Source organism: Mustela lutreola, chromosome 8, assembly GCF_030435805.1.
Source record: "Mustela lutreola isolate mMusLut2 chromosome 8, mMusLut2.pri, whole genome shotgun sequence".
Lineage (NCBI taxonomy): Eukaryota > Metazoa > Chordata > Mammalia > Carnivora > Mustelidae > Mustela > Mustela lutreola.
Window position 1 is genome coordinate 23768940 of NC_081297.1, and position 25333 is coordinate 23794272.

The 25333-nt window shown below is 43.5% G+C and overlaps 1 protein-coding gene across 2 annotated transcripts; it reads right to left on the bottom strand.

Annotated features, from left to right (window-relative positions):
* Positions 1-17100: 17100 nt before the first annotated feature.
* VIM (vimentin) lies at positions 17101-25019 on the bottom strand. Of its 2 annotated transcripts, XM_059184033.1 has the most exons (10): positions 24311-25019; positions 23593-23653; positions 20754-20849; positions 20504-20665; positions 19865-19990; positions 19270-19490; positions 18776-18819; positions 18284-18369; positions 17791-17854; positions 17101-17461 (listed from the first exon to the last, which is right to left on the bottom strand). In XM_059184033.1, exons 1-9 carry the CDS (start codon positions 24871-24873, stop codon positions 17828-17830), a joined length of 1386 nt encoding a protein of 461 aa, XP_059040016.1. In that variant the 5' UTR covers positions 24874-25019; the 3' UTR covers positions 17101-17461; positions 17791-17827. The 2 variants fall into 2 exon arrangements, with proteins under 2 accessions (XP_059040016.1, XP_059040015.1); XM_059184032.1 differs by lacking the exon at positions 17791-17854 and having other exon boundaries at positions 24311-25018.
* Positions 25020-25333: the final 314 nt, after the last annotated feature.

Sequence of the window (25333 nt, forward strand, 5' to 3'; positions counted from 1 at the left end):
CATTTCCTTTCATTAAAAAGTTATAAAATGATTTCATTTCTAAGTAAACAAGGTTACATTGTCATTTTACTTTGTTTCTATTTGATCATTTCCAATTCAGCTCTTTCTGGGGTATCAAAATAGAGTGGGAATTGGGGCACCTCAGTTAAACATCTACCTTTGACTCGGATCATGATCTCTGGGTCCTGGGATGAAGCCCTACTTCAGGCTCTGTACTCAGCAGGGAGTCTGCTTCTCCCTCTCTCTCTGCCCCTCCCCTCCCCATGCTGATGCTCTCTCTCTCTCTCTCAAATAAGTAAATAGCATCTTTGTAACATCTTTAAAAAAAAAATTCCAAAATAGAGTGGGAATTTGAATCCTCTCAAGACACTGGGTTTTGTCCATCTGCAAAATGAAGAGTTGGAAGGAATTATAAGACCATCTGATTCAAGCTTTGAAATTCATTTTTTACAAACTTAAAAAAAATCATCATAAATTGAACAGAGTTCGGGGTTAAGGGAGCAATTAGAGGGTTTGGAGGATAGGCAGGAAATAGCTATTTTGATGGAGGCAGTTTCTGAATAATGCTCTAATTTGGATTTAATCTTCTGGCAATGGGGTTTATTAGGCGGTAGGCTCTAAAGCTTCTTTCAAAACATTGAATGTTTTTATGGAGTTCTTGAGGTGCTGACTATAGATTATATGGTAACATGGTTTTTATTTCTCAGGTTAAAATGAAACTTTTTTATTCTTGAAGAAAGAAGAATTCATATTGGTCCTTCTTTACCCATGTCATAAGCCCTACACCATCATAATAAAACATGCTTGCTTCATTTGTTGATATCAGGAGGGTCTTGATACAGAATGCTTTTTATTTAATCCAGCTAATAGAGCAGCAGGATGTTCTGACTGGAAATGGAGCTGCACACCTTTGTCATGTGCATTTGATAGGAACTATTGCCTCTTCTGCGTACCACCCCTGCGAAATGGATTTTATCTCCTTTCTGGGGTGCTTTATAGATCACAGTCACATGGAATTTGAAAAGAACATAAAAGTTGCCTGCACTGGCTAATCTCTTCTTCCTTGATTATTTAAAACTTTATTCCCCATTAATTTCCTTCTGAGGAGTTTTCACACCTCCGTGAATCGTATATTAAGAGTCTATTCTTTCCAAGTTATTGGTCATCAATAAAAAATGAGACATTGATCGGTGGGGGGAGTGTTGTTGTTTTCGTAGTGGTTTTACTGCCTCATACAGCCCCTTGGGGTGCCCTTCTCCATTTTGTAGAAGGGGAAGCGGCAGCTCCATAAGGTTCAGTGACCCCCACATCAGCCACACAGCTGGTGAATGGCGGAGCCAAGACCAGTGTAGACTTCTGACCTTGAGGCTTATAGTTATTTTATTCCACATATTGGGTTTTTACATATACAATGGCTTCCATTTAAAATGCCAGCAATTGAGGGCGCCTGGGTGGCTCAGTGGGTTAAAGCCTCTGCCTTCGGCTCAGGTCAGGATCCCAGGGTCCTGGGATCGAGCCCCATGTAGGGCTCTCTGCTCAACAGGGAGCCCACTTCCTCCTCTCTCTCTGCCTGCCTCTTTGCCTACTTGTGATCTCTGTCTGTCAAATAAATAAATAAAATCTTTAAAAAATAAAATAAAATGCCAGCAATTATAATCTATACTAATTTCCATAGATATAGGACCAAAGCTCCAACTTTCTAGAAGCATTTGCTCTAAAGGAGTTCAGCTATATCATACAAGATGGCTCTCTATTTCATCTTCTAGTGTGGCCCAGTCTTCACACCAGAGATTCTCCAGAAGATCTTCAATTCTTTAAACCACAGCTAGCTGTCTTGAGGCGAACCAACAAGCCACCTGAGAGATTAGCTTGATGTGGACGGATAAGGGCACATTTTCCTGACCTTTAAACGACCACAGGTGCTAAGCTAGTTAAGCCTCCAGTGGCGGGCTGTTGGAGACCAAGTCCCTCACCACGTGACTGACCTCTATCTTCCTGCTGCAACAATCTATCATTTCTCCCAATGCAGGGATAAACCATTTCCTCTGAGAATGCAGCTGACTAACTCTGCCCTTTCATGCTTGATAAGTCCCAGTAAAGAGATTCCCTGTCCCCTGCCACTGATCTATCTCCTTCTCACTTGCTGTGATAGATCCATGCACACTTTGCTTATAGTGAATTGTGCATTTTTTGAAAATATGTCTCACCGCTGTAAAGTTCCCCCACACTCTTCTGTTGCCTTTCACATAGAACATGTTTAAGAAATATTGCCTGAGGGGCAATTAATCTAAGACTTTCCAGTTCCTTGTGGCCAGCACCAATTTAAGAGACGTTTCAGAGATTAGGCGGGAGCACTCTGAAGTCAGCTCTGCAATCTACAAAAGTCAGGTCAAGAGAAGCCAGTTCAGCTGCTTTCTTCTTCCAAAAGGATTAGTTGTTTACTAAGCCATGAGTGTTCTTACAACAAAGCATGCATCCATTAGAGATGACTTTCCTTGATGTTTTTTTGTTTTTCACTTGTGAAAGCACATATTACAGAATTAACATCTTGACATTCATTTCTAGGAAATATTAGTTCTGAGCCTACTTACACCCCAGATTCCACAGAGCAAAACAAAATAAAAATGAAGGAGACATCTGATGAAAGAATTTCTTGAAGAGTCCATTAGCATCAACCATCATGCAAAAAAAACACAAAAAACAGCTGAAGTTCTATGATGGTTTCTGAAGCAGAACTGTTGACAATTAGATGCTTATATTCCCCCAGAGTCCCAAGTTAAAGCAGAAAGGATGAAAAAGAAATCGGATGAAGAACCGTTTGCTAGTTCGACAAAGGTAGAAAAACCAATATTTTTTTATCTTATTATCCTTTCTGAAAATCTTGAGCAGAATTTTTTTTTTTTTCAAACCAATCATTCCCTTCTGACAAAATCTATTTCCAGAACTACATAAGACATGGATGAGATCTGTCACATTCATGAAATCCAGAGATGAAATTTTTTTTTTTTAACCCTTAGATCACAGTCACAGCATTTACTCCACATGTTAACTGAAAGAAGAGTAGGGAATCTCATTTTTTCAGGTTTCCCTTGAGTCTGGCCCAGGCCGAATGCTTTCACACGCGTTTGCCTTTCAAGCGAGGAAAGAGGTTTAAAGGCGAGAGCAAAGAAAGATGACTTGGGATAACGGGGGTGCAAAACGCCTGCTTGAGTTTACAACTTCATTGCAAGATAGAGGATATAATCTTAAACTAGAGAACACTCTTTCGCTTTCTTTCCCTCTCTGAAATACAATTTCTATTGAGACAGCTAATGGTCCTTAAAATGTCTCATCAAGGAAGCCACCGAACATTTTTAAAATGTAGAGTTGTTTTTCCTTTCTTTTTTCCAGGTAATAAACACTTGACATTTAGGAAATGCAGTTCTAAATTTACGAGCCACCCAGCACTTTTCTGCCACACTTATAGTATTGCCAGATGCCAGTCATGTACATAAATACATCTCATGGAGCAGAATTTCATTTATTAATGTGGTACATCTTTGGAAAGGGACATTAGTGCCTGATTCATGGAGAGTGAAGTGAGATTCAAATTAAACATTTTAAAAGACGGATAACTACTTTTTAATTCCTTACCCTACCGTGCTTAGTCATCACGTACGTCACACCATTATGAACTAATGGTTTGAATTGTGTTCGCTCAGCTCGTCACCAGTAGCTTTGGCAAAGAAGGAAGACCAAACGGATGCTAATCTCTTAGTCCAGTTTGTCTGGGTCTTTGTGGTAAACAGTAGAATCCAGCCCTGGCTATCTTAAACGTAAAGGGAACTTACCAGAATGCGAGGAGGGCTGGAGGACCAGGCTTGGAAAATAGCCACAAAACCCAGAAGCACGGGAAAACCAGGCAGCAGGACCCATACATGGGATCCCACTGTTGTCTTGTCAGCGATGAGGTCATGACTATAGACTCCTGTATCCCTCTGCTTTCCTAACATTCACTGAGGACCTGAAGTCCGAGCAGAGATTCGGTTCCACGGCAGTGAAAGGAAAGATATGGGTATGTGACTTCAGTAGAAAAATTTCCATAGTATGAGAGGTTTCCTAAAAGGGACCTAATAAAAGGGTAGTTTGGATGCTGGACAAGCCCTGGCAGGCACATGCACCCACCCCCACCCCGCCAACATTCAAGGGCAAGCTTATCTATAACAGGAACTATAATATATTCTCACAATTCATCTTCTCTCTTTTCCTCTGGCAGTGATCACCAGTCTTAATGCCCAATGAAAACAAAAGAATACTCTTGGATATGATCTAGTTCAAAACTGCCTTTTTATAGTTCAAATGAGGTTCTGGGAAAGTGTGGTTTGCCCAGCATCACCCCAAGAAAGTAGCAGTGTCAGGAATTGAACCCCTATGTTCTGAACCCACAAACAATACCTTTATCTGTTGGTCATGCTGATCAAGTCACAGTCATTCAACGCGAGGCTGCACACCGCGGGGTGAGTTACCATTCCCCTAGTTTGCCGGTGGACCCGAAAGCCCAGACAGAGATGCTATAGAACTTCGCCCTGAGTGATCCTATCTAGTGGCAGAACCAGGATCTGAACTCACATCTTGCTTCCTCCAAAACCGGATTCTGTGATGTCCCACTGCCTGTTCTAACACAACCTTCCCGGAAGGGGAAGCATTAGATTTAAAAACCAACCAACCAACAAACAAAAAGACAAAGGAAATAGGAACTGGGCTGTTTTATCATGAGAACAATAATCAGTAATAATACTATCATTTATGTGTGAAGGCGTTCTTCATGTTATCTCGATTAGCTTTCCAAGTAGAGTCCAAGAACTCTAAGGCCTTGACAAGTTAAGGAACTAGCTCCAGACCTTGCTGATGGTGTGGGGCAGGGGGGGAGGCAAAGCTAAGATGCACATGCACCTGTGACTCCAAAGCCCATGATCTTAATTGTTCCCCGTTGCCAGAGCTTGCCAAAAGGCTAGAGCTGTAACAGAGCAAACCACTTTAATTCCCTGAACCCTTCTGATGGGGGTCGTTTTGGTGCAGAACCCAAATATCTCATCCCTCTAAAAAGAAGGTGAATCTATAAACTGGAAAGGCATGAGAAAGGGGTTTTCCATTTCTTGACAGATTCATCCTTGCTCAGAGCTTTCCTGTGCTCTCTTCATCCACGTACTGGGATGACTGAAATTCTCAGAACCATTGACCCTCTCGTAAAAAATTCCTTCAGAGCGGAAGGCTGCATATCAAGGCCATCGCCACACTCCCGACCACCAGAGGGCAGTGGACCCATACCTCTTCGCTCCTGGTCTTGGTCCCTCAAGAGCAGCGGCTTCACCTGGGAGCTTTCTAGAAATGCCAGAGGTAAGACCCATCCTTGGCTGACTGCAACAAAACATTCATTTTACAGTATTCCCTGGTGATCTGTGGGCGAGGTAAAGTTTGGGAGGCACTCTCCTAAAACATAGCTCGGTCATCAAGAACCAAATGGTCCCATTTTCTTCCCTGTGTTTTAAATATGGTAACAACCCCATGGAGTATTTAACACGAGTGAAGCATTTTGTGTTAATCGCCTCAAATTACCATTTTGGGGAGTGTACCCTGAATCCTCTTTTTTTAGTTGAGAAGACTGAAATTTAGACAGATTAAATAATTCGGTAGAAATTACAAAGCCAGATGGAGGTTTCCAGATTGAAACACGGGTCGATCTTTCGATGAAGCAGTACCACTTCCTGTTTTTCCTGCTGCCTTTTAAAGCACTGTTTTTAAGAGGTACATTTTGGGGTCACAAAAAGTTAGAAAGTAATTTGGTTTATTTTACTCTCGTCTTGACTGCTCGCTGGCTAAATGTCTCAGGTGTGGGGATTTAGTCAATGATTAGTTCTCTATCTTGCCTCCAAAGGACTATAATATATAATAGAAATGTTCAAAAATAATCTTCACGATCATGAGAAATTCATTTCTTCTTTTAAACAGTTCTGAGTTGTGTCGGTCAGATTTTAATCCTTCCAATTCCATATAGTTTAATGTGGCCCTTGGAAAATTTCTGTGACTTCCAGACCCACCAGTAGATGTCAGTATTTCTTTGGACACCTCAGTGACCTCTGGGGTTTTGCCTCACCATTCTGTCAGGCGGTCATTTGTCTGAAGAATGGACAGAGGTTTCTTCTACATTTCACTTGGTTGGAGGAATCTCCTTGGACAGGTATCTTCAAGGATGTTAATGACCCCAAAGCGATCTTCTGTATCTCTTTTTCTCTGTTTCTCTGTCTCTGTCTCTCTGTCTCTATCTCCTTCACACACACAAACACACACACACACACACACACACACACACACACACACAGAAACACACACACACTTTTACGGGAAAGATTCAGAGGATTTTCTCTCAAGGAGATCTATCTGTGCAGGGGTTGGGAAAAGACATTCCAGGATACTAAAGCCAGATTTCACTGAGACCTTGGCTGGTAAATCAAGCCAACGCCACTCAACAGGAATTAAGCAGCTACCACTCAGCTAAACGCCAATCCAAAAAGAATTGCCCTTTGAAGAAAGTGGCAAAATCTGGAGCTTAAATCTGGAGGTCAGACAGTTGCTTTGGGTACTTTTATCAGAGTTGGTTGAGTAAGATCATAGCCCTCTACCAAGGCTTTACTTATTTCTCAAATAATATTTTATATGCAAATGTTTTCTGGAGCCCGTTTCAGAGCTTTATATGTGTAAGAAATCTGAATTATTTATCAGGTTAATGGCAGACTAGGATTTAAGCTGACGTGAATTTGATTTTGGACTCCGGTGTTTGATTTGTGTGGCTTTTTCATGCCCCCACCGGCAGTGGAGGTGCTAATAACAATTAGGCTCTTCCCAGCTGAGAGCTTTTTCTTGTTTGCTTTCCAAAATCCTTCCACTACCGTCTCCTTTTTTTTTTTTTTTTTTCCTTTGCTTTAGATTAACTACATAAAATTCTTTGACAGGAATCTGAAGGGACTAACTTCCCTGACGAGGGAGATCATTAGTAGCTTCTTCGTGAGAAACAAATCTTGAGAGGGATTAAATAAGAGACACACTTTCTGAGTCATTAGATGCTAGACAGGTTAAAATCCCAGAAAAATATGCTGTAGCATTCAGTTTGGCACTAGGTAATGACTTAATGGTTCTCTAGATTTCTGATATTCTGTGTGGAACGGTTGAGCCCTCCTGAGGCCTGATTAGCAAACAGTTTTACTTCACTTTGCAGGAGAGGATGTAAGCAGTTGTTAGTTGGAAAATTTAAAAGCGCTTTAGGGTTATTCACGATGCCTGTTTTGTAATTTAGCAATTATGTAGACTGATGGCGAGAGTCATCCCCACTCAAGAAATCTGGAGACGGAGCTAGTTTATTGTTTGTCAGAACTCATCATCATTTAGAAGCTAGGTTTGAGGGTTTGTTGTTCTTATTAGCATCCTCTAGTGGTCGAGAGCATCCACTTTGGGCCGGGATTCAAATTTCAGCTCCATCATTTATCAGCTGGGTGGCTTTGGGAATAGTATGTCTACGAACCTCAGTTTACTTATCTGCAAAATGGGCATTGTAATGCTTGATTTAGAGGATCCTTCTGAGGTATTCATAATGGAACCAGAAAAACATCTTTTCTCTGTCCTTGTCCTCTCCTCTAGGGGCTGATTTTAGCTATGTGTGGGGGAGGCTGATCTGCCTAATAATTGATGTGCTTGTTCAATAATCATATATTAAGCACATACTGTGTGTATTCAGGCACATGTGTGCTAAACACTGACGATACAGCAGTGAACAAGGCAACGGAGGTCCCACCTGTCATGGACTTTATATTCTAAGAGGAGACATGGAAAAATGAGCAAGTAAACAAACACTCAAGTATGTAATCACATTATACAGACAGGGATAAGTATGTTGGAGAAAAATGAAGTAAAGGAAAAAGTCATGGGAATTCTCTTCAAGAAGGTGGTACCAAAGGAAAATGGTTACTTCAAGACTGTAGGAGGGTTTCCATGTGGCGTAAGAGAGGCTGTCACGAGATGGGTAGGTAGCTATTGGATTTCTTCTCTCAAACACATACAGCCAGGGCCCAGTCTGAGAAAACAAGAGAATGAAAAAGTAGCAGACACTACTCAAGCTCAGCAGGGAATATTTTCTTCTCCTGGGGGATTCAGAAGAATCTCTACAGATTCTGCTACACCTAAAGAAACGTTCTTCTTTGACAAGAACTGCTGTGTTGTCCTGGGTGAGGTGACCATGGGGTTCAGAACTCCCTTCAAGGGAACGCGTTATGCAGTCATGTCCACAACAGTCAAACTACGGAAAGAGCCCGGATGTCCATCGATGAATGGATAACGAAGATGTGGTGTATATACACAAGGGAATACTACTCAGTCATTAGAAAATGAAAGCTTACCATTTGCAATGACGTGGATGGAACTAGAGGGTATTATGCTAAGTGAAATAAGTCAGTCGGAGAAGGACAATGATCCTATGATCTCACTGATGTGTGGAATTTAAGGAACAAAACAGAGGATCGCACCGTTGGGAGCAGGAATGGTCAGGGAAAACAAGTGCTAGGATGAATTCTGCAGTCCAGGACTGATGGTATGTGAGACAGACACAGAGCTGGCTTTGTTATGGGGTGTTTAAAAAAGGATAGGGCCATGAGGGGTCTCTTAACCATTAGAAGCCAAGGAGCCACTGTTATCATAATGAGTGGCAAAGCTGGAGGGACAACCAAAATGGCTTGACCCACAGGAAGTTGTGGAAATGGCTAGTAGACCCGGGCTTCCTTATAGGGAAAAGAGCCAATCGAGTACTTCTTCATTTTTATAACCTGAGGGAGACAAAGATGGAGGAGCAGGCAACCACCCAATCAAGTCAGTTCTTAATGCTGAGCCAGTGTTCAGACCTAAACACACTGACTCCAGAGACTGAGACCAATCACCTAGCAGACCAGCCAAGTGCTTAGAAAGAAAAGGTTTGGACAATTAGACCCAACAAGGTGTGGGAAGGTGTGACGATTTTTGTAGCCCATATTAATGCCTACCAAAAAACATCTCACCACAAAAGAGACACTGAAGAACCGAATAGACAGTATGACTCAGCACAGTTGACATTAGCCAGCCATGGTTACTGACTACGATGGGACTGGAACAGTGTATTAACGGAGCAGCCGCAATGGCAGCTTGGAGGGTACATGTGGACCCAAAGACAGTCTAGCTTTTGCTGAATCTGATTAGTACATCAAGAAAGCCTGATTGCCCCTGGGCCGTGTGTTAACTTTGGGGATCCTCTTTCCTTAAAATGCATGTCTCTTCCTCCCCTGGGCAGATGGTTGATTACTATACTTCATCTTCTCAAGCTTTGCCCTTATTTGAAATTCAACTTTGCATCATTATGGTAGACTCCAATTTTATGAACCCAATATTTATTCACAGAGGTCTATTTCCAAGAAGACCCACTACCCAAATCATGTGAACACAGATTTGCTTTGGAGCAGTGACTTTGTAGTTTTTCTGGTCGCCATTTTAGATGGCTCCTCCCCTAACAAAACCTCACTTGTTATTTATTGATTTTAGTGGAAACCATAAAATCTCATCAACACATTATGGTCAAAAGGACTTTATGGTCAAAGCCAAAAAATATCCTTTCTCCATGGTACTGAATGCCAGCACAGGACTGAGTGTATCCAGTTCTTGAATAGACCAGCCTGGAACTTCACAGATGACATTCTGCTTTAGCATTGCCCTGTCAGTTTGAAGCAAAGGAGCTCAAATGGTAACTCGTGGGCTTGAAAGGTCACTACTCAGAACATCCAGGATGATTTGTTGAAGCACATGGCAAGGGAAGCAAAAATTGACTGTTTCTGTCAAACCCCATAGGGAGAAACATTTTGAAATGTATTCTGCCTGGAGCTGATTGCGTTGTTTCATGGGCAGTTCATCCTATCTACCACCTGGAGACAGCTTCCACATATCCATTTTTATTTCTTGCAGTAAACTAGTTTATGATCAGTGAATCACACAGGAGGAGAGAGTTTATCTGGTGGTGGTGAGGAGAACATTCAATTATCTGACTGCGCCCATAACCCTACACATAAGAGAGTATACGGAGGTAGTTTCTACTATCCATATTGAATTGGAACTAAAAGATGGGATTGTTGTGCTGTGGAGAAATAGACAGTGACTAGGAAGAGAAAGGCTTTTGAGACTGTCAGACATAAGGTAGGCTTTCTGCAGTTAATGTCAGACTATATTTATATTAAATTAATTTTGTTCGTAGATGTTGAACAACTAGGTATGGAATTGCCTTCAGTGAGACATAAAGGGACATCAAGACCATCCACTCATCATCTCTTTTCTCAAGAAGGCACACACTACTTCAATGTCAGTGAGAAGGTGGCCAGAAAGAAAATACTGGGTCCATATTACAAAAAGCCTTCAGAGAAAGCTTTGGGAATCCAATGGTGGCTTTGCCCCTTACACTGCTTTGCACTGTTCTCACAAGCTGCCTGAGTGAAATCTGAAACCAGCACCCATAGGACAGGCAGGGAGAGATCAAAGAAAGAGGCTGGTTGGTAGGTTGGTAGATGGTAGTTTTAATAAGCAAGGGAACTTATAGACGATGCTTGTCTTGGTCATAGGAGGAGTAGATCTCCACATCTCCTCTCACATTTTAAACGTCTGTGTAGTCTTAAGTGGGTATACTGGCAGAGAGCCTCAACACCGCATCACTTTTCTTAAGGCTCTGCTCTAGAGGCAGTTTCTGGGGGTAGGAACACAAGCAGAATGCACGTTATGAGGACAGGGGAGACAGGGGAGGAAATGAGGAGTCTCTGGTTGCTGGGGTTCAGCTCCTGGGTCAAATGGTAGTCATGTCTCCACTCCTGTGTCTTTCCATTTGTCTCACACTCTGTAATCTCTTGTACACCCCATCCCACTTTGGCTTTTCAAAGAACCTTAACCAACATAATTTGGTTTGTTGATGTTTCATTAGGACATTTGCATCTATATCATGTCCTATTTTGGGTCTTTGTCTCATTATAAAATTGAGGTTATGCTGTCTTCATACAATCCGTTAACAAATGTTCCTTCATCTTTATGATTTTGAAGTGTTTGTGATGCTTTGAGTTTTGTACTTTAAATGTTTGATGGAACTCAATTGTTAGGATAATCTGTTTTCGATATTTCAAGAGAGATCTCAAGTTTTCTTTATCTTCTTGAGCTCATTTTGATTGGGACTGCCTGTTGAAACCCCAACAGAGTAGCTGACTTACATGGAAGATGATATTTTTCAAAGATGGCCACAACACTATCTCTCATTCCACACGTTCCTCTGTATTGTGACCTTGCCACTCTCACACTGAAAGGTAGAGTCTGTTTCTCCACCCTTGAATTTGGACAGTTTCTGTGACTTACTTGACTGATGGGTTATAGTGGAAATTATGCTGTGTTATTTATAGACACAGCCCTTATCAAACCTGGACATTTCTCTTTCCTGCCTGTTAGCAGTTAGTCACACTGTAAGGAATAAAACTGTTCAGTTACTATGCTGTGAGAAGCCTAAGCCTTGGATTCTGAGACATTATGTGGATAGGAAAAGAAACCAAGGAGCATTGAGGCAAGAGGCATAACAATGAAATGTCATCCTATATGTCCTATCCAGTTGAGCCACCAGATGACCCAGCGTTAGGGACCAACTGTCTGTAATTGCATAAGTGATCCCAAGTAAACTCTCCCTTGCTGAGCTGAGTTGACCTAGAAAACTATATACAGTTGGTTTAAGCTGCTGAGTTTTGTGATTGCATGTTTCACAACTACAATAGGTAATTTGAATTTCTCTCCCCCATGCATGGAAACAAGTATAATAGCTGGAATAACACACACACACACACACACACACACACACACACACACAAACTGTCTGAGTGTATTAGAAAGCAACCAATACAATTGAGACTGAGGGCTCTACTCCTTAAGGGAAAGAAAGTATCCAAGGTAAAACCCACACTCACCTACTTTTTCCTAAGTGGGTAATTTCCAAATGAGGGAGAGAACTCCAACATAGAATGGTATTCCTATTGGAATAAGGGGACAGAAACACTTTCCAGTTCTTGGCCATCTCATATGCTGCATTTGTTTAGGGCAAGACACTGAGAATCCTAGAAGGAACAGCAAGAAGCTGAAAATTAAGCAGAGATTTCAGCACCTGTATAGTACTAGAGAAGCAGAGGCTAGCATTAAAGCTTTGTCAACTTGGAGGGACTTTCATAAATACAGTTTCTGACACAGCTGGGACACAGAAATGTCTGTCACCCTAGGGCTAAGGGACACAACTGAGAAGTAACAATAGTATTAAGAAGCTGAAATAGACCAGTCCTCACAAAGGCTAAAATTAATCGTTACTAAATCCTTGGTAACAAATCAAGGTGATCCACTGGTACTCTATTTGCCTGTAAGAAGAAAACATGGGGTGCCTGGGTGGCCCAGTTGGTTAAGCATCCAACTCTGACTGTTGGTTTCAGCTCAGGTCAGGGTCCTAGGATTGAATCCCCCATCAGGCTCCATCTCAGCATGGAGTCTGCTTGAGATTCTCTCTCCCTCTTCCCCTGCCCCTCCTGGTTGTGCTCCCTCTCTTTCTCTCTCTGTCTCAAATAAATAAATAAATCTTAAAAAAAATAAAGGAAAGAAAACCTTTATTCCTCTTTAGAGGAAGAAAATGCTGTCCAGAGCCTAAACAAGTATTCATTTAAAAATTTTCAGCATCCAGAAAAAAAATTATGAGGCATACTAAAGACAGGACCAAATAATCGAAAACCAAGAGAGAAAACAGACCATATAAACAAATTTATATGTGATTCACATCTTGACATTAGCAGATAAAGACCTTTAAGTAAATACAAATTTATATATATCTATCTACAATTCATATGACCAAGAACGTAAAAGAGGAGATAGGAAAATTTTCATATTCTGGAGAGACAGAGGCCCATACTGCATTATGACTGGCCTCAGGATTAGGATCCACAGTCTGAACTCCAAAGACAGAGCCTGACCCTTCTCCATGTTGACTCCAGCTGAGGAGAGCTGAGCTGAACTGAAGTGACCCATACAGCTATTTTGCAACATTTGTGAAGTAAAGTGCATCCAACTCCCTGTACACAGCACTGCCTGTTTGTCTTAGTCAGTCAGCTGCTATAACAGAATACCACAGAAAGTGCTTCCCACAATTCTGGGGGTTGGGAAGTCCAACAGGAGGTTGGGAAGGTGACAACAGATTCATTGTCTGGTGAGAGTCCTCTTCCAGGTTTGTAGAAATCAGCCTCACGCACTGTCTCATGGAGCAGAAAGCAGAGCAGAGGGAAAGCAAGCTCTCTTGTGTCTTTTCTTAAGGGCAGTAACCCCATCCATGAGGGCTCTAGTTCCCCAAATTAATTAATCACCAAATTAATCAACTACCAAATTAATTAATTAATTGGGTAATTAATTGCCAAATTAATTAATTGATTAATTACCTTCCAAAGGCCCCACCCTCTAACACCATCACACTGGGGGTTAAGATTTCAACCTATGAAATGGCGGGGGGGCGGGGGTGAGCAATATTAAGTTCTTCGCTAGGCTGGTGGGCTCTTAACTCAGTAAGGAAGCTGACTTGGTACAGCTGATGCTCAACATAGTGCTTGATACCCAGGGGGAAAGTTGAATTTTTTAAAAGAATATAGCTTTATAAAATATATAGCTTTATATAATATATAATATAGCTTTATAAAAGAATATAACTTTATAAAAGAATATAGCTTTATACTGGTCCTGGATTTTGGAAAATCTTCATCTGAGGAAAGACTATTTGGTAGTTCTGTTGGCCCTCCCAAGGGCCTTCAGCAGCGACCTGCTTGCTTCCTATTGGGCCCTAGAAGAAGTACTTGCCTTCCAGGATAGAAAGTCTCTGGAGGATTTACCTGAAACTGCTCTCATTCTTGAGAGGAGGGTTAAGAAAGGGAGAGAAGTTCAATAGTCACAAATGGCCACAAAGCTTTCAGTAGTATATTAACCATTGATGACTTGGCAAACTTACACCCTTTTCAAAATCTCTTTCACAGACTTCTTTCAAATACAAACAAGAAGAATGTTCTCCAAACGTTTAACTGTGACCCTGTTCGGGGCTGAATTGTGTACCCTCCCCCACAGCCCCATAGACATACAAATCCTAACCCTTAATACCTCAGAATGTTACTGTATGTGGAGATAAGGTCTTTCAAAAGGTAATTAAGATGAAATGAGGTCATATGGGTGGTCCTATTTCAGTGTGGCTCGTTACCTGTAAGAAGAGTTTAGTTCCAGAGGGGAGTCTCAGGGTGCCTGGGTGGCTCAGTGGGTTAAGCCTCTGCCTTCTGCTTGGGTCATGATCTCGGGGTCCTGGGATCGAGCCCCGCATTGGGCTTTCTGCTCAGCGGGGAGTCTGCTTCTCACCCGCACCCCCGCTTGCCTCTCTGCCTACTTGTAATCTCCATCTGTCAAATAAATAAATAAGAATTTTTAAAAATCTTTAAAAGAAAAAAAAAGAAAAAAGAGGGGAGCTTTAGAACAATCCAGCCTTGCCAACACCTTGATCTGGGACTTCCAGCCCGAGAACAGTGAGGCAATAACATTTCTGTTGTTTAAACCCAGGCTGTGGTGTTTTGTTATGGCCGCCGCAAGAGATTGATACAGACCCTTCATTTAGCTGAAGACCGGCAGGTGGGGGAGAAAGCCTTCTTGCAGTCATAGTGTTTGTTGTTCCCTTGCTTTCTTCAGGAAAACAAGAGGAGAAGCTCGTGTCCTCCTACCTCCCCTTCCCTGCCACCCTTTCTCCCCGGCTATCACCCCTCTGCCTCACAACCTAGAAAGAAAGATGTCGTTGTCCTAGTGCCTTTGTCACAGGCTGGTCATGGAAAGTGAATCCTCCATCAGGTATGACTAAGTCAAATATTTGTCTCATTCCCCGCTACCTCCTACCTCCTCCATCTGTCCCTACTGTGAGAAAACTGAGCTGGACTCAATTTTCACATTATTTCTCTGGAGTTCACAGTCCCCCTGGTAACTTTTTTCAGCCATCACTTTATGTCATCATTTCCTTCACTCTGCCTCCCACTTTTTTTTTTTTTTTAAATCTCCTTTAGTCTTGGATTAATGTTATATATAAAAGAACCAAGTGTTAATCTTTGTTTCACCATAGGTGGTGAGAACATAGTTTCTTTTTATTAGTTTTTTCAAAGTGGAAGATAAGGAAAATGCTAGAAGTATAATTAAAGATAAAAATAAAAAAAGACTCAAAAGAGATTTTAAATTCCTATGAGAGGAGCCCCTACGAGGCTTTTCAGGAAGGGCTAATTTCTGACAGTCACAGATAAGGGAGACTGGTTCATCTTTGTCATTTGGGGGGAGGTGATTTTAGAAAAAGCTGTAAGGGACTTTGAAGGCTGGATAACCCACCAGTCTCAAAGTATAGGGGCAGAACTCCTTGTTATCCTGGTTCCTTTCCTCCTGGAAAAAAAATCTATAGCTTGATTTTTTTAAAAAAAGATTTTATTTATTTATTTGAGAGAGATCACAAGTAGGCAGAGAGGCAGGCAGAGAGAGAGGAGGAAACAGGCTCCCTGCTGAGCAGAGAGCCCGATGCGGGGCTTGATCCCAGGACCCGGGGATCATGACCTGAGTGGAAGGCAAAGGCTTTAACCCACTGAGCCACCCAGACACCCCTTGATTTTTTTTTTTTTAAGTAATAAAAGGTCCCATGTTTGAAAAATAATGCTGAGCCAGAGGTGGGGTAGAAATGGTGGAGGAGGCGGGAAAAATAGGGTTGGTGGGGGATGGTGCTAGAAATGGCTAACGGACCGAAAACAAAACCAAAAATCAAATAGAAAATGTCTATAGGACCCCGAGTCTTGGATGTTTGCTGCGGTAATGCTGATTGCACCATCTAATACACCAGTTGCTCAACTATGGGGGCTGGGGATGAGGGGAGGGCAGGCACTCTCAAGGGCTCTCACCACAAACAACCCTTTCCTCTACGATTATACTGAGGGCAGGATGACCAGATAGAATCTGTTGTGCATACAAGTACAATTATGAGCCTGAAGGGGGCACTATAACTAAGTAATGTTTGAAGAACAAGACCATCCCAGGCAAAGTAGGTGGAGTCACCCCAGCTGGTGGTCGGTCACTTGGGCAGCCAGTCCTTTCTTCACTCCTGCACTGCCCCCGAAACAAGAATGAGGAAAATCGCAGCCCAAGGTACTTAGCACTGAGTGTCTGGCACTTAGGTGGGCTTTTCCTTAATTACCTACTACTCCCCTCAGCAACCCAAGAGGCAGAGGCAAACACCTAAATATGCCAGCAGATGCCTACCACCTCCTTCTGGAGGAGAGGGGTAATAGTTATATAGGAAATTGGGACATCAAGATGTCTGGGGATTTTGCCCAAAGGAGTTTTCCCTCAGCACACACACATGATCAACCATTAGGACTCTATGGACTCAAAGCAATACCCTCCCCCACCCGCCTTACCTCAACTCTATCCATCCTCCAGAGACCTGAAGCTTTTCCCGGCTTTATCATTCATTCCGAGCTCCAAGTTTGCTAACCTTGATGGACTGATGCCTTCTCTGCATGAGACACCACAGCTCTCTACCCTGACCTTGCCCCATGTTTTAACTCCCACAGTGGAGTCTGGCTTACACTACCAGCTCCAAGTGCACCCAGAAGCTCCCTTTAGCCAAAGTCTCTCATTTTAGAAAGTCTTTTTGTTAGAATTGAAATCACACACAGGTATGGCCCCAGCTGAACTAAAAGACCTACCATCTTTGAACAAGTTCTTTTATGATAGGTCATCTGTTTGTAAACTTAAATAACTTCACTGAAAAGCGAGGTCTTCCTTATAATGACCAAAGTTAAGAGTGGTATCGCAAGTGAAGTAAGTTGAATTTATCCAGTTAACCTAAACTTGGTACCCTTACCAGCAGGACCAAAAAAAAAAAAAAATTCACTGACACTATATTCTCACTGTATCTAGATAACTATTTTGATAGTAGCAAGTAACACACCAACAGAGTTTTCCAAAGATTTATTGAAGCAGAAACAAGTTGGTCAGATACTTGTTGGAAAAAAAGCAGTTTTCATGGTATTCAAAAATACTTTTTAAAAAGTATTCTAGCACAAGTTTTCTTGGTAAACTAGATTATGTTGTAAACTTTTTCCTAAATCTTTTAAGAGTGTTGGTTCTTAAGAACTAGAGGTTATTCCTATTCCAAATCTATCTTGCGCTCCTGAAAAACTGCAGAAAGGCACTTGGAAGCTGTTTCTTTAAGATACGGATTTCTGTTTTTATTCTTGCTAGTAGTGACCGCTGCACCGACTCTGTGCCATCTTTACTCAAGGTCATCGTGATGCTGAGAAGTTTCATTGATAACCTGGTAACAAAAAAAATCGAATCAAACAGAATGCCTGTTGAAGATTCAATTACCCCATGAAGCGTGACAAAGGAAAATCTTCCCAAGTAGGTGTCACTGAAGGTGAAAAATAGGCAGGTTATATTGGTGATGCAAGGCCAAGGTCACAGCTAGGAGGGGCAGGTAAGTGTGTACCATGCTTTTCATCTACACGCGAAAGTAGTTATCTTATGGAATGTTAGCGCTTAAAAAAAAGGAACATTGAAAACGGAGTACGGAGGACGCTATAATCATCCCATGCAGCCAAGTTTAAGAGCAATGAAGACAGACTAAAATATATAGCCAAGTACATTTTACATGTATGTGCAAGAGGAGATTCTATGAAGATTACAACAGCTTTCGGCCATTTCTTTCCTGGCATAGAGAAGTAACAAGAAAAGTGATTATCTGGCATGTTCTTGCGCTATGTCCAAGGGCCTAAGAGTGTTCAGGTGTCAGTCGGCACAGAAGGACGAACGTCCAGGACTACAACAATCCTGATAATGAGGGAGTCTAGGAAGGAACTTAAAGCTGTACTTCAATCTAAAATTAAGGAGCACAGAAAAAACAAAAAAAACAACAACTGATTTTGGACAGGAAGATCGCTCTCACACCTTCATATTCAGGAGCCAAATAGTTGGCTGTGTGTCCTGCCAGGAGAAGAGGCCTATTCTCTTTGGAGGGGTTATGAGTGAAACCGAAACCCACCCAATTAACCAGGTGTTATCTGAGACAGAGTCTTAACGATTCACGAAGCTAACGATGTCTGCCTGACATGATGCATTTTGACTGAAAGATACCAACCTGTCCATCTCTAGTCTCAACCGTCTTGATCAGAAGTGTCCTTTTTGAGTGAGTATCGACCAGAGGGAGGGAATCCAGATTGGTTTCTGAAGAGAGAACAAAATGCCCAAAATTAGCAAAGGTGAAATTTTAAAAAGACGAGTAACTGTTTTGCCCGAGGAGTTCTGATCGTTGTTCACAACTATCTAAAGTACTCCTCCCAAAACATTTCTCAAGACTCAAGACCTGTTTGAAAGCCTGGGCCCTGGTAACCCAGTAGCTTCCTGGATAGACTATTTCAATGTATACTCCAAAGGCTGAAGTCCAATGGAGCTGCAATTTAATTGGGAACAAAGATTTTAAGACAGTACGTGGGTCTAAAAATTATGTATGTTTTAGAGGAGTTTATCTTATATGGCATTTTCAAAAATCATTTAACAAATCAGGGCTTCATCATAAATGGACTGGGGATGAGTTGCTCTAATTTTTCATAAAGGGAGATCAAATGCTTACCCCTCAGGTTCAGGGAAGAAAAGTTTGGAAGAGGCAGAGCAATCCTGTAAAGGGATAAAGAAAAACTGTGAAATTTTTGGAAAACAAGAACAATAAGGAATGAATTTATTCAACTTCTTGTTTTCATCAAATAAGAGAATGTATTCTTGGAGCTCATTAAGGGAGGGATATGCCTCAGAATTATCTATCTAGGACTGGTCTCATTAGTACATTTAAAACCTCTCAAGCATTTTGTCTGCGCACTGAAGAGTGGGAAAAGCGTTGCCGCTCCCAGAGTTGTGAGTTCAAATCCCAGCTCCACCATGATTAACGCTGACTAGGGCCAAGTTACTAAAACTCTCAAACCTAAGGTTCTGTAGCTATAAAAAGTGGTCAGCATCTACCTTGAAGAAATGTTCTAAAGGCGAAGAGGTAACGCACGTAGGTCAAGTGAGGGGCGTAATTCCTAACAAAGGGCAGCTCTTAATTCACGTGCAGAAGCCCCTGTACCACACCTGCTCTCCTCGCCTTCCAGCAGCTTCCTGTAGGTGGCAATCTCAATGTCGAGAGCCATCTTGACATTCAGCAGGTCCTGGTACTCCCGAAGGTGACGGGCCATTTCTTCCTTCATGTTCTGAATCTCATCCTGCAGGCGGCCAATAGTGTCTTGGTAGTTAGCAGCTTCGACGGCAAAGTTATCCTCCATTTCACGCATCTGGCGTTCCAGAGACTCATTCTGCAGGAGGAAGAGAAGCTTCCAATGTTACTTCCTAAGAAACCCCCAGAGATTCCCAGAACCATTTAACGGACCGATTGCGATCCATTCCCCTAGTGGCAAAGACGGGGAGCCCTCCAGTTTCAGGGGAAGGATCCAAGCATCAAGTGTTCGAAGCCAGAGTACAGGTGTCCACTAAAAGGTGGACACCATCATGCCTCAGAGGGCTCTCTGAACCTGTCCTGCCAACTCATTTTCTTAGGATTAAAACATAAATTTGTCTTCAGCAGAAGTTTTGTTTATATTACATTTACATTAGCCTGGGTCATGTGAATGATGCAAGCGGGTTACAGGTCTCCGGGTCCCCCCCCCCATCAGTGGGATCTGATACTCACAGTCCCTTTGAGGGCGTCCACTTCGCAGGTGAGGGACTGCACCTGTCTCCGGTACTCATTGGACTCCTGCTTCGCCTGGCGCAGGGCATCATTGTTTCGGTTAGCAGCCTCAGAGAGGTCGGCAAACTGTGAGAAAGAGAGGACAAATTGTGGACCACCCCCGTGACTTGGTCACAGATCCTCTAACATTCTCCACTGCCTGGAAAAACGGGCAAACTTCCAGTTGGCAAGCAAACCAACAAAGAGCACATAATCAAGACCAAATTTCGTATTTTAAGTTCAAATCTCCACGTCCTCCAGACTATGTCTACACTTCTGTTCTAACAGCAAAGGGAGAGCAGCGGAATGCGGATGTTGATATTTTTTTAAGTAGAAATTTGATGTGTTACCCTCATTCAAGGAGGGTGAGGGTCACGGGCGTGGTGTTGATGGAATTCCTCTGAACTAGGGTTCAGAAGGGACTGGAAAGAAGGTCTGACAGGGAGGCTGCAGCAAGAGCAGCCTTGAACAACAAGTTTAAGAAGTTCAAGCCAACTTTCTGACTAGAGCTACGGGTAGGCAGGGACCACAAGCAGGTACAAAGTGTTTCCAGGACAAAATGCTCTTCTTTTGTTCCAGCCACACTGACTGCTTTCGTACCTTGGACTTGTACCATTCCTCAGCCTCCTGAAGGTTCTTGGCAGCCACGCTTTCATACTGCTGGCGGACGTCTCGCAGGGCAGCCGTGAGGTCGGGCTTGGAAACATCCATATCGATCTGGACATGCTGGTCCTGAATCTGGGCCTGCAGCTCCTGGATTTCCTATAGAAAAGAACAGACAGAAGGTCAGCCATGCCCAGGATGGAGGCAACGTCACCCACATTCATCCACAAAACATGGCTTCACTTGCCTCCTCATGGAGTTTCTTCAAAAAGGCAATCTCTTCCTGCAAGGATTCCACTTTGCGCTCAAGGTCAAGACGTGCCAAAGAAGCATTGTCAACATCCTGGTTTGAAAAGAGAGAAGGGCCATTGGGACGATGCCAAAGTCAACGCCTTATCTCATTTATTCATTTTAAATGAACCGTACGAGCTTAGGCTCTTCACTGAGAAAAGGCTGTTGACAACTTTTATGACCATTGAATTAAGTCTATAAATCACCCAGTATGATAATATATTTTCTTTTCATTAATAAATTTGAATTGTAGCCCACTGTATTGTATTCAGGTGGCTAATAAGCAATTTCAATATAAATAAATGTTAAACTGCAATCAGTCGTCACTGAATCTCCGTTACACTAGTAGAGTTTTTCTTTATTTTTAAAATTTCAGTTCCAGAAAAACAAAGTGTTATATTAGTTTCGGGTGTACAATATAGTGATTCAGCAACACTGTGCATTACTCAGTGTCTATCACAGTGAGTGTGTTTTAATTCCCCATCTCCTGTTTCACCCCCCCTCCCCCCCTCCCCTCTGGTGACCCTCAGTTTGTTCTCTGTAGCTAAGACTCTGTTTTTTTGGGTTGTCTTGTTCTTTGTGCATCTGTTTAAATTCCACATGAGTGAAACTGTAAGGTATTTGTCTTGCCCTGACTGGTTTTTTATTTTTTTTAAACTAGAAAAATCAGTGTCACCATTTTAAAGGTATCTTTCTTTTACAAATGTCATGAAATAACAGGACATAGTAGGGTTGACCAGATTTCATTTTGTGTATACTGAAGTACGTGTAAAGCAGAAGTTTGTTTACTTCAAAAGTTTCAGTGTGTATCTGAGCTCTTTTGTGTCTGAGCTGGGCATGGAGCCCAAAATGGGATTTGAAGTCATGACCCTGAGATCAAGAGTCAGAGGCTTAACCGACTGAGCCACCCAGGTGCCCCTCTACTCAAATCTTCGGAACGCAGTCATCTAGCAAGGCTAGATTTATATTCTAATTCAAGACGTATGCTGGCATAGATGCAGTTTAGGCACATAAGGAAAAGAAATGTCATTCTGTACTCTATTTTCTTTGCTTCCGAATCTGGTAGATTTTCTCTTAAACTCCTATCTCACCCTGCAAGGGTGTGTCCCTCCTTTTCACTTAACACTCTGTAAATTCAGTTACTTAGTTTCAGAATGACTGGTCAAAATGCATGTAATGAAACTATATGCAGAATTCTCGCTGCTCTGACTCTCCTGTTTCCATCACTTGCAAACTGCTATGTCCCAGAGATTTCAATTCCCTTCAAGGAAATGTTATAAGAATTTTTATACTTCTTATTTTGTAAGCAACTGTATGTGGAGTGGAGTATAGTTTATAGCACTGAAGTCTTAAATGTTGAGAGACCTCTCTCACCTTCATGGGAAGATGAACGAGTAATGAGTGATAACATTAAAAAAAAAAAAACAAAAAACATCTGGCTTGGGAAAAATTCGTTTTTTCTTATTAAGCCCTAAAAAAAGGGACACAGAAGGTAATTTACTAACCTCTACAAAGAAGTTTTTCATGTGACATTTCTACTTCCTTGTAAGAATATGAGGGATTTTACCTAATGCCTAAAGAGGAGATTATTCATACTCATTCGTTTTCTATTAACTCACTATTCTGCAAAAAACATTACAGATATGATGATCATAAATGCTCAGTTACTAAAATGGGCCACACATTGCAGTGCTTAATTTGGTAAATGTATTTCTGCTTCAAAATGTTATTCTAGACTATTCATCTGAGAGCTTAGATAGACATCCCCGTAAGTGTCCAGGACTAGCAGCTCTTCCTGCTTTTGAATTCCAATTCAAACTAAAAATCCTTGAAGTCTATCTAACTTTGCAGCAAAGACTCCTTTACTTAAAAATCCATTCTCTGGCCTTAGGTTCCTTCTTCATTTAAGGAGAAAGTGTTAAAGAATAAAGAAACCAAATAAAGAAAGGCCTTTCAAAATGTGAAGTGTGACTGTAGCTTTAAGAACTTTTCCCATCACATACTTCCCAAGTCTGGGCCAGATATTAGATAACGGATGTTAGCAAATACTTGTGTCCAATTAGAGCTGAGCTTACATCATTACATATTCAATAAGAATGTAGCCTGTTGCAAAGCTTCTCTGGGAACACAAAGACTCCTATTATTTCTGTCCAAAGCCACCACACTTGCCAGAATGTCTGTATCTACATTCCATAGCGAAGCCCGTAGAAACCATTAATACCTTTCAGCCCAGCCTAGGGGACAGATGGCTCCTTTTCACCCTTATTAGATCACAAAATAGTTCTGCCTAGTGATACTTCCATATAACTTTAATGTCACAATGGAACTTGCAGAAAAGAAAAAAAAAAAAAAAACCTTGCTGGCTTAAGTCCAGTTGAACTAAGTTTCTTATCCTCCAATACATTTACATTTCAAACTACAGGGCATCATTGTGCTTTTCCTGGCCTTGTAAAAGTTAGCCAACTTGACTTTAGCAAACTTTTATCTGTATCAAACTGTAACTGTTCAGAGTAAGAATGTCAGTATGTTGCAGAAACAAAACGGAAAAATATATTTCTTTGGACAAACATCGAAACGAAGTAAAGAGTTGAAGACTTTGTGTCCTACGGAACGGCTTCGCTCATTCAAGGGTTTTCATTGGGAGAAGCTCGAATCTGTGCTCTTTCTGCCACTAGGGGGCTTTGCCCACGGACGGGAAGTTTTGCGCTATCTAGACGTGGGGTAAGTAACTTTGCGAGCTGCTCGGGGCTGATCGGGTGGGGTCCCGTGGCTGCACGCGGGAACAGAATACAAACCTGTCTGAAAGACTGCAGGGTGCTCTCGGCTTCCTCTCTCTGCAGCATCTCCTCTTGCAACCTGAAAACAGTCGCACGTTAACCAAAAAGGAACTGGGAAACCGCTAGGGGCGGGGGCGGCCACACCCAACATCCACGTCGCTGTGCCTCGAGACGGGAGCTGCTGCGCCACCTCTGCGGCCAGCCCGCGACTGCGGCTTTTAGAGCGGCTGCGCTCCGCAAGTTTTAGCGGGGCCCCAGCGGCAGCGTGCAGAAGCAATCACGGTCGCCACCCTAACCTGTTACGCGACCGCCGCCACCCCGCCCCCGAGGAACCTCTGCAATCCCTTTGTCTCGCTTCCGCCACATCCCTCCTCTCTTCCCTCCTCCCCGCCCCATGATGGCAGCCTGCCAGAAGGGGCCAGGAAACTTTCTAAAAGTTTGGGGAAATGGCGCTCATCGCTTACAAGGGCCTTCGGCCGCGCACAGACTCATAGTTTTAAGAAATCTGTAACCTGAAGCAGGGTGTTCTTGGGCAACCAGTGGGGGTGCAGGGGAAATGCTAACTGCAAGGTCTGGGTTCAGGGCGGGGCTGCACCGCCGCAGCCACAGCCCCGCTCACCCGCCGTCCCCCAGTCCGCCACCGCCCTAGCCCCATCCCCAAGGGCGTGGCAGCTTCTCGCGGGGCCCCTGTTCCCCTCTCCCTCCCTCCCGCTGCTCCGCGAGGACGCCGCCTTACTTCTCCCGGAGCCGCATGATGTCCTCGGCCAGGTTGTCGCGCTCCACTTCGACGCGGGCCTTGTCGTTGGTAAGCTGATCCACCTGCCGGCGCAGCTCCCGCATCTCCTCCTCGTAGAGGTCCCCCAGGCGCGATTTGCCCTGGCCCTTGAGCTGCTCGAGCTCGGCCAGCAGAATCTTGTTCTGCTGTTCCAGGAAGCGCACCTTGTCAATGTAGTTAGCGAAGCGGTCATTCAGCTCCTGCAGCTCCACTTTCTCGTTGGTGCGGGTGTTCTTGAACTCGGTGTTGATGGCGTCCGCCAGCGAGAAGTCCACGGAGTCCTGCAGCAGGCGCACGCCGGGTACACTGCTCCGAAGGCGCACCGCGGAGGAGCGCGTGACATACCCGCCGCCCGGGGACGAGGTGTAGAGGCTGCGGCTGGTGCTGGGGCGCAGGGCGCTGCCCAGGCTGTAGGTGCGGGTGGACGTGGTCACGTAGCTGCGCGTGGAGCTCGGCCGGCTCCCGGTGCCGGGGCCGCCGAACATCCTGCGGTAGGAGGACGAGGACACAGACCTGGTGGACATGGCTGCAAAGGGTGGCGATGGGCTGGGCGGCGGCTGCGGCACCGACAGGCGAGCGAGGGCGCGGTGGGTGTGGGCGATTAGAGCGCTACTGCGTCTCTAGTGCGGGCGATCCCGGAGCGAGAGCGGCAGAGGACTGGACCCCTCCGAGGGCGCAGTTTTTATAACCCATTAGGAAAGAGGGTCCCCTCCCACTGCCTCCCAGCCGCAGACCGCGCCAGCCAATGGGGACGGGTCGAGAAGAGGGGAGGGTGGGCGGGGGTTGGGGCGGGGGCGCCCTCGAGCCTTCCTCCCCGTCGTTTTGCAAGCCCGGCACTGGGCACCGTCCCGTTACTTTTTGGTTGGGCTGGGACTTTCGGGGGCTTTCCTGATGAGGACCTGAGCTCTGCTCCCCACTGGGTGCTAAAAAAGGCGGGGTCGCGCGGTGGAGGGCGACCCTGCACGGAGCTGGACCAGAGGGGTC

Coding starts and splice junctions, on each gene's coding strand:
- VIM (XM_059184032.1), bottom strand. CDS start 24,873: ATGTCCACCAGGTCTGTGTCCTCGTCCTCCTACCGCAGGATGTTCGGC. Junction 19,491..19,864: donor TGGACGCCCTCAAAGGGACT/GTGAGTATCAGA, acceptor TTCCTCCTGCAG/AATGAGTCTCTGGAACGCCA. Junction 18,370..18,775: donor TTCTTCCCTGAACCTGAGGG/GTAAGCATTTGA, acceptor TTCTCTCTTCAG/AAACCAATCTGGATTCCCTC.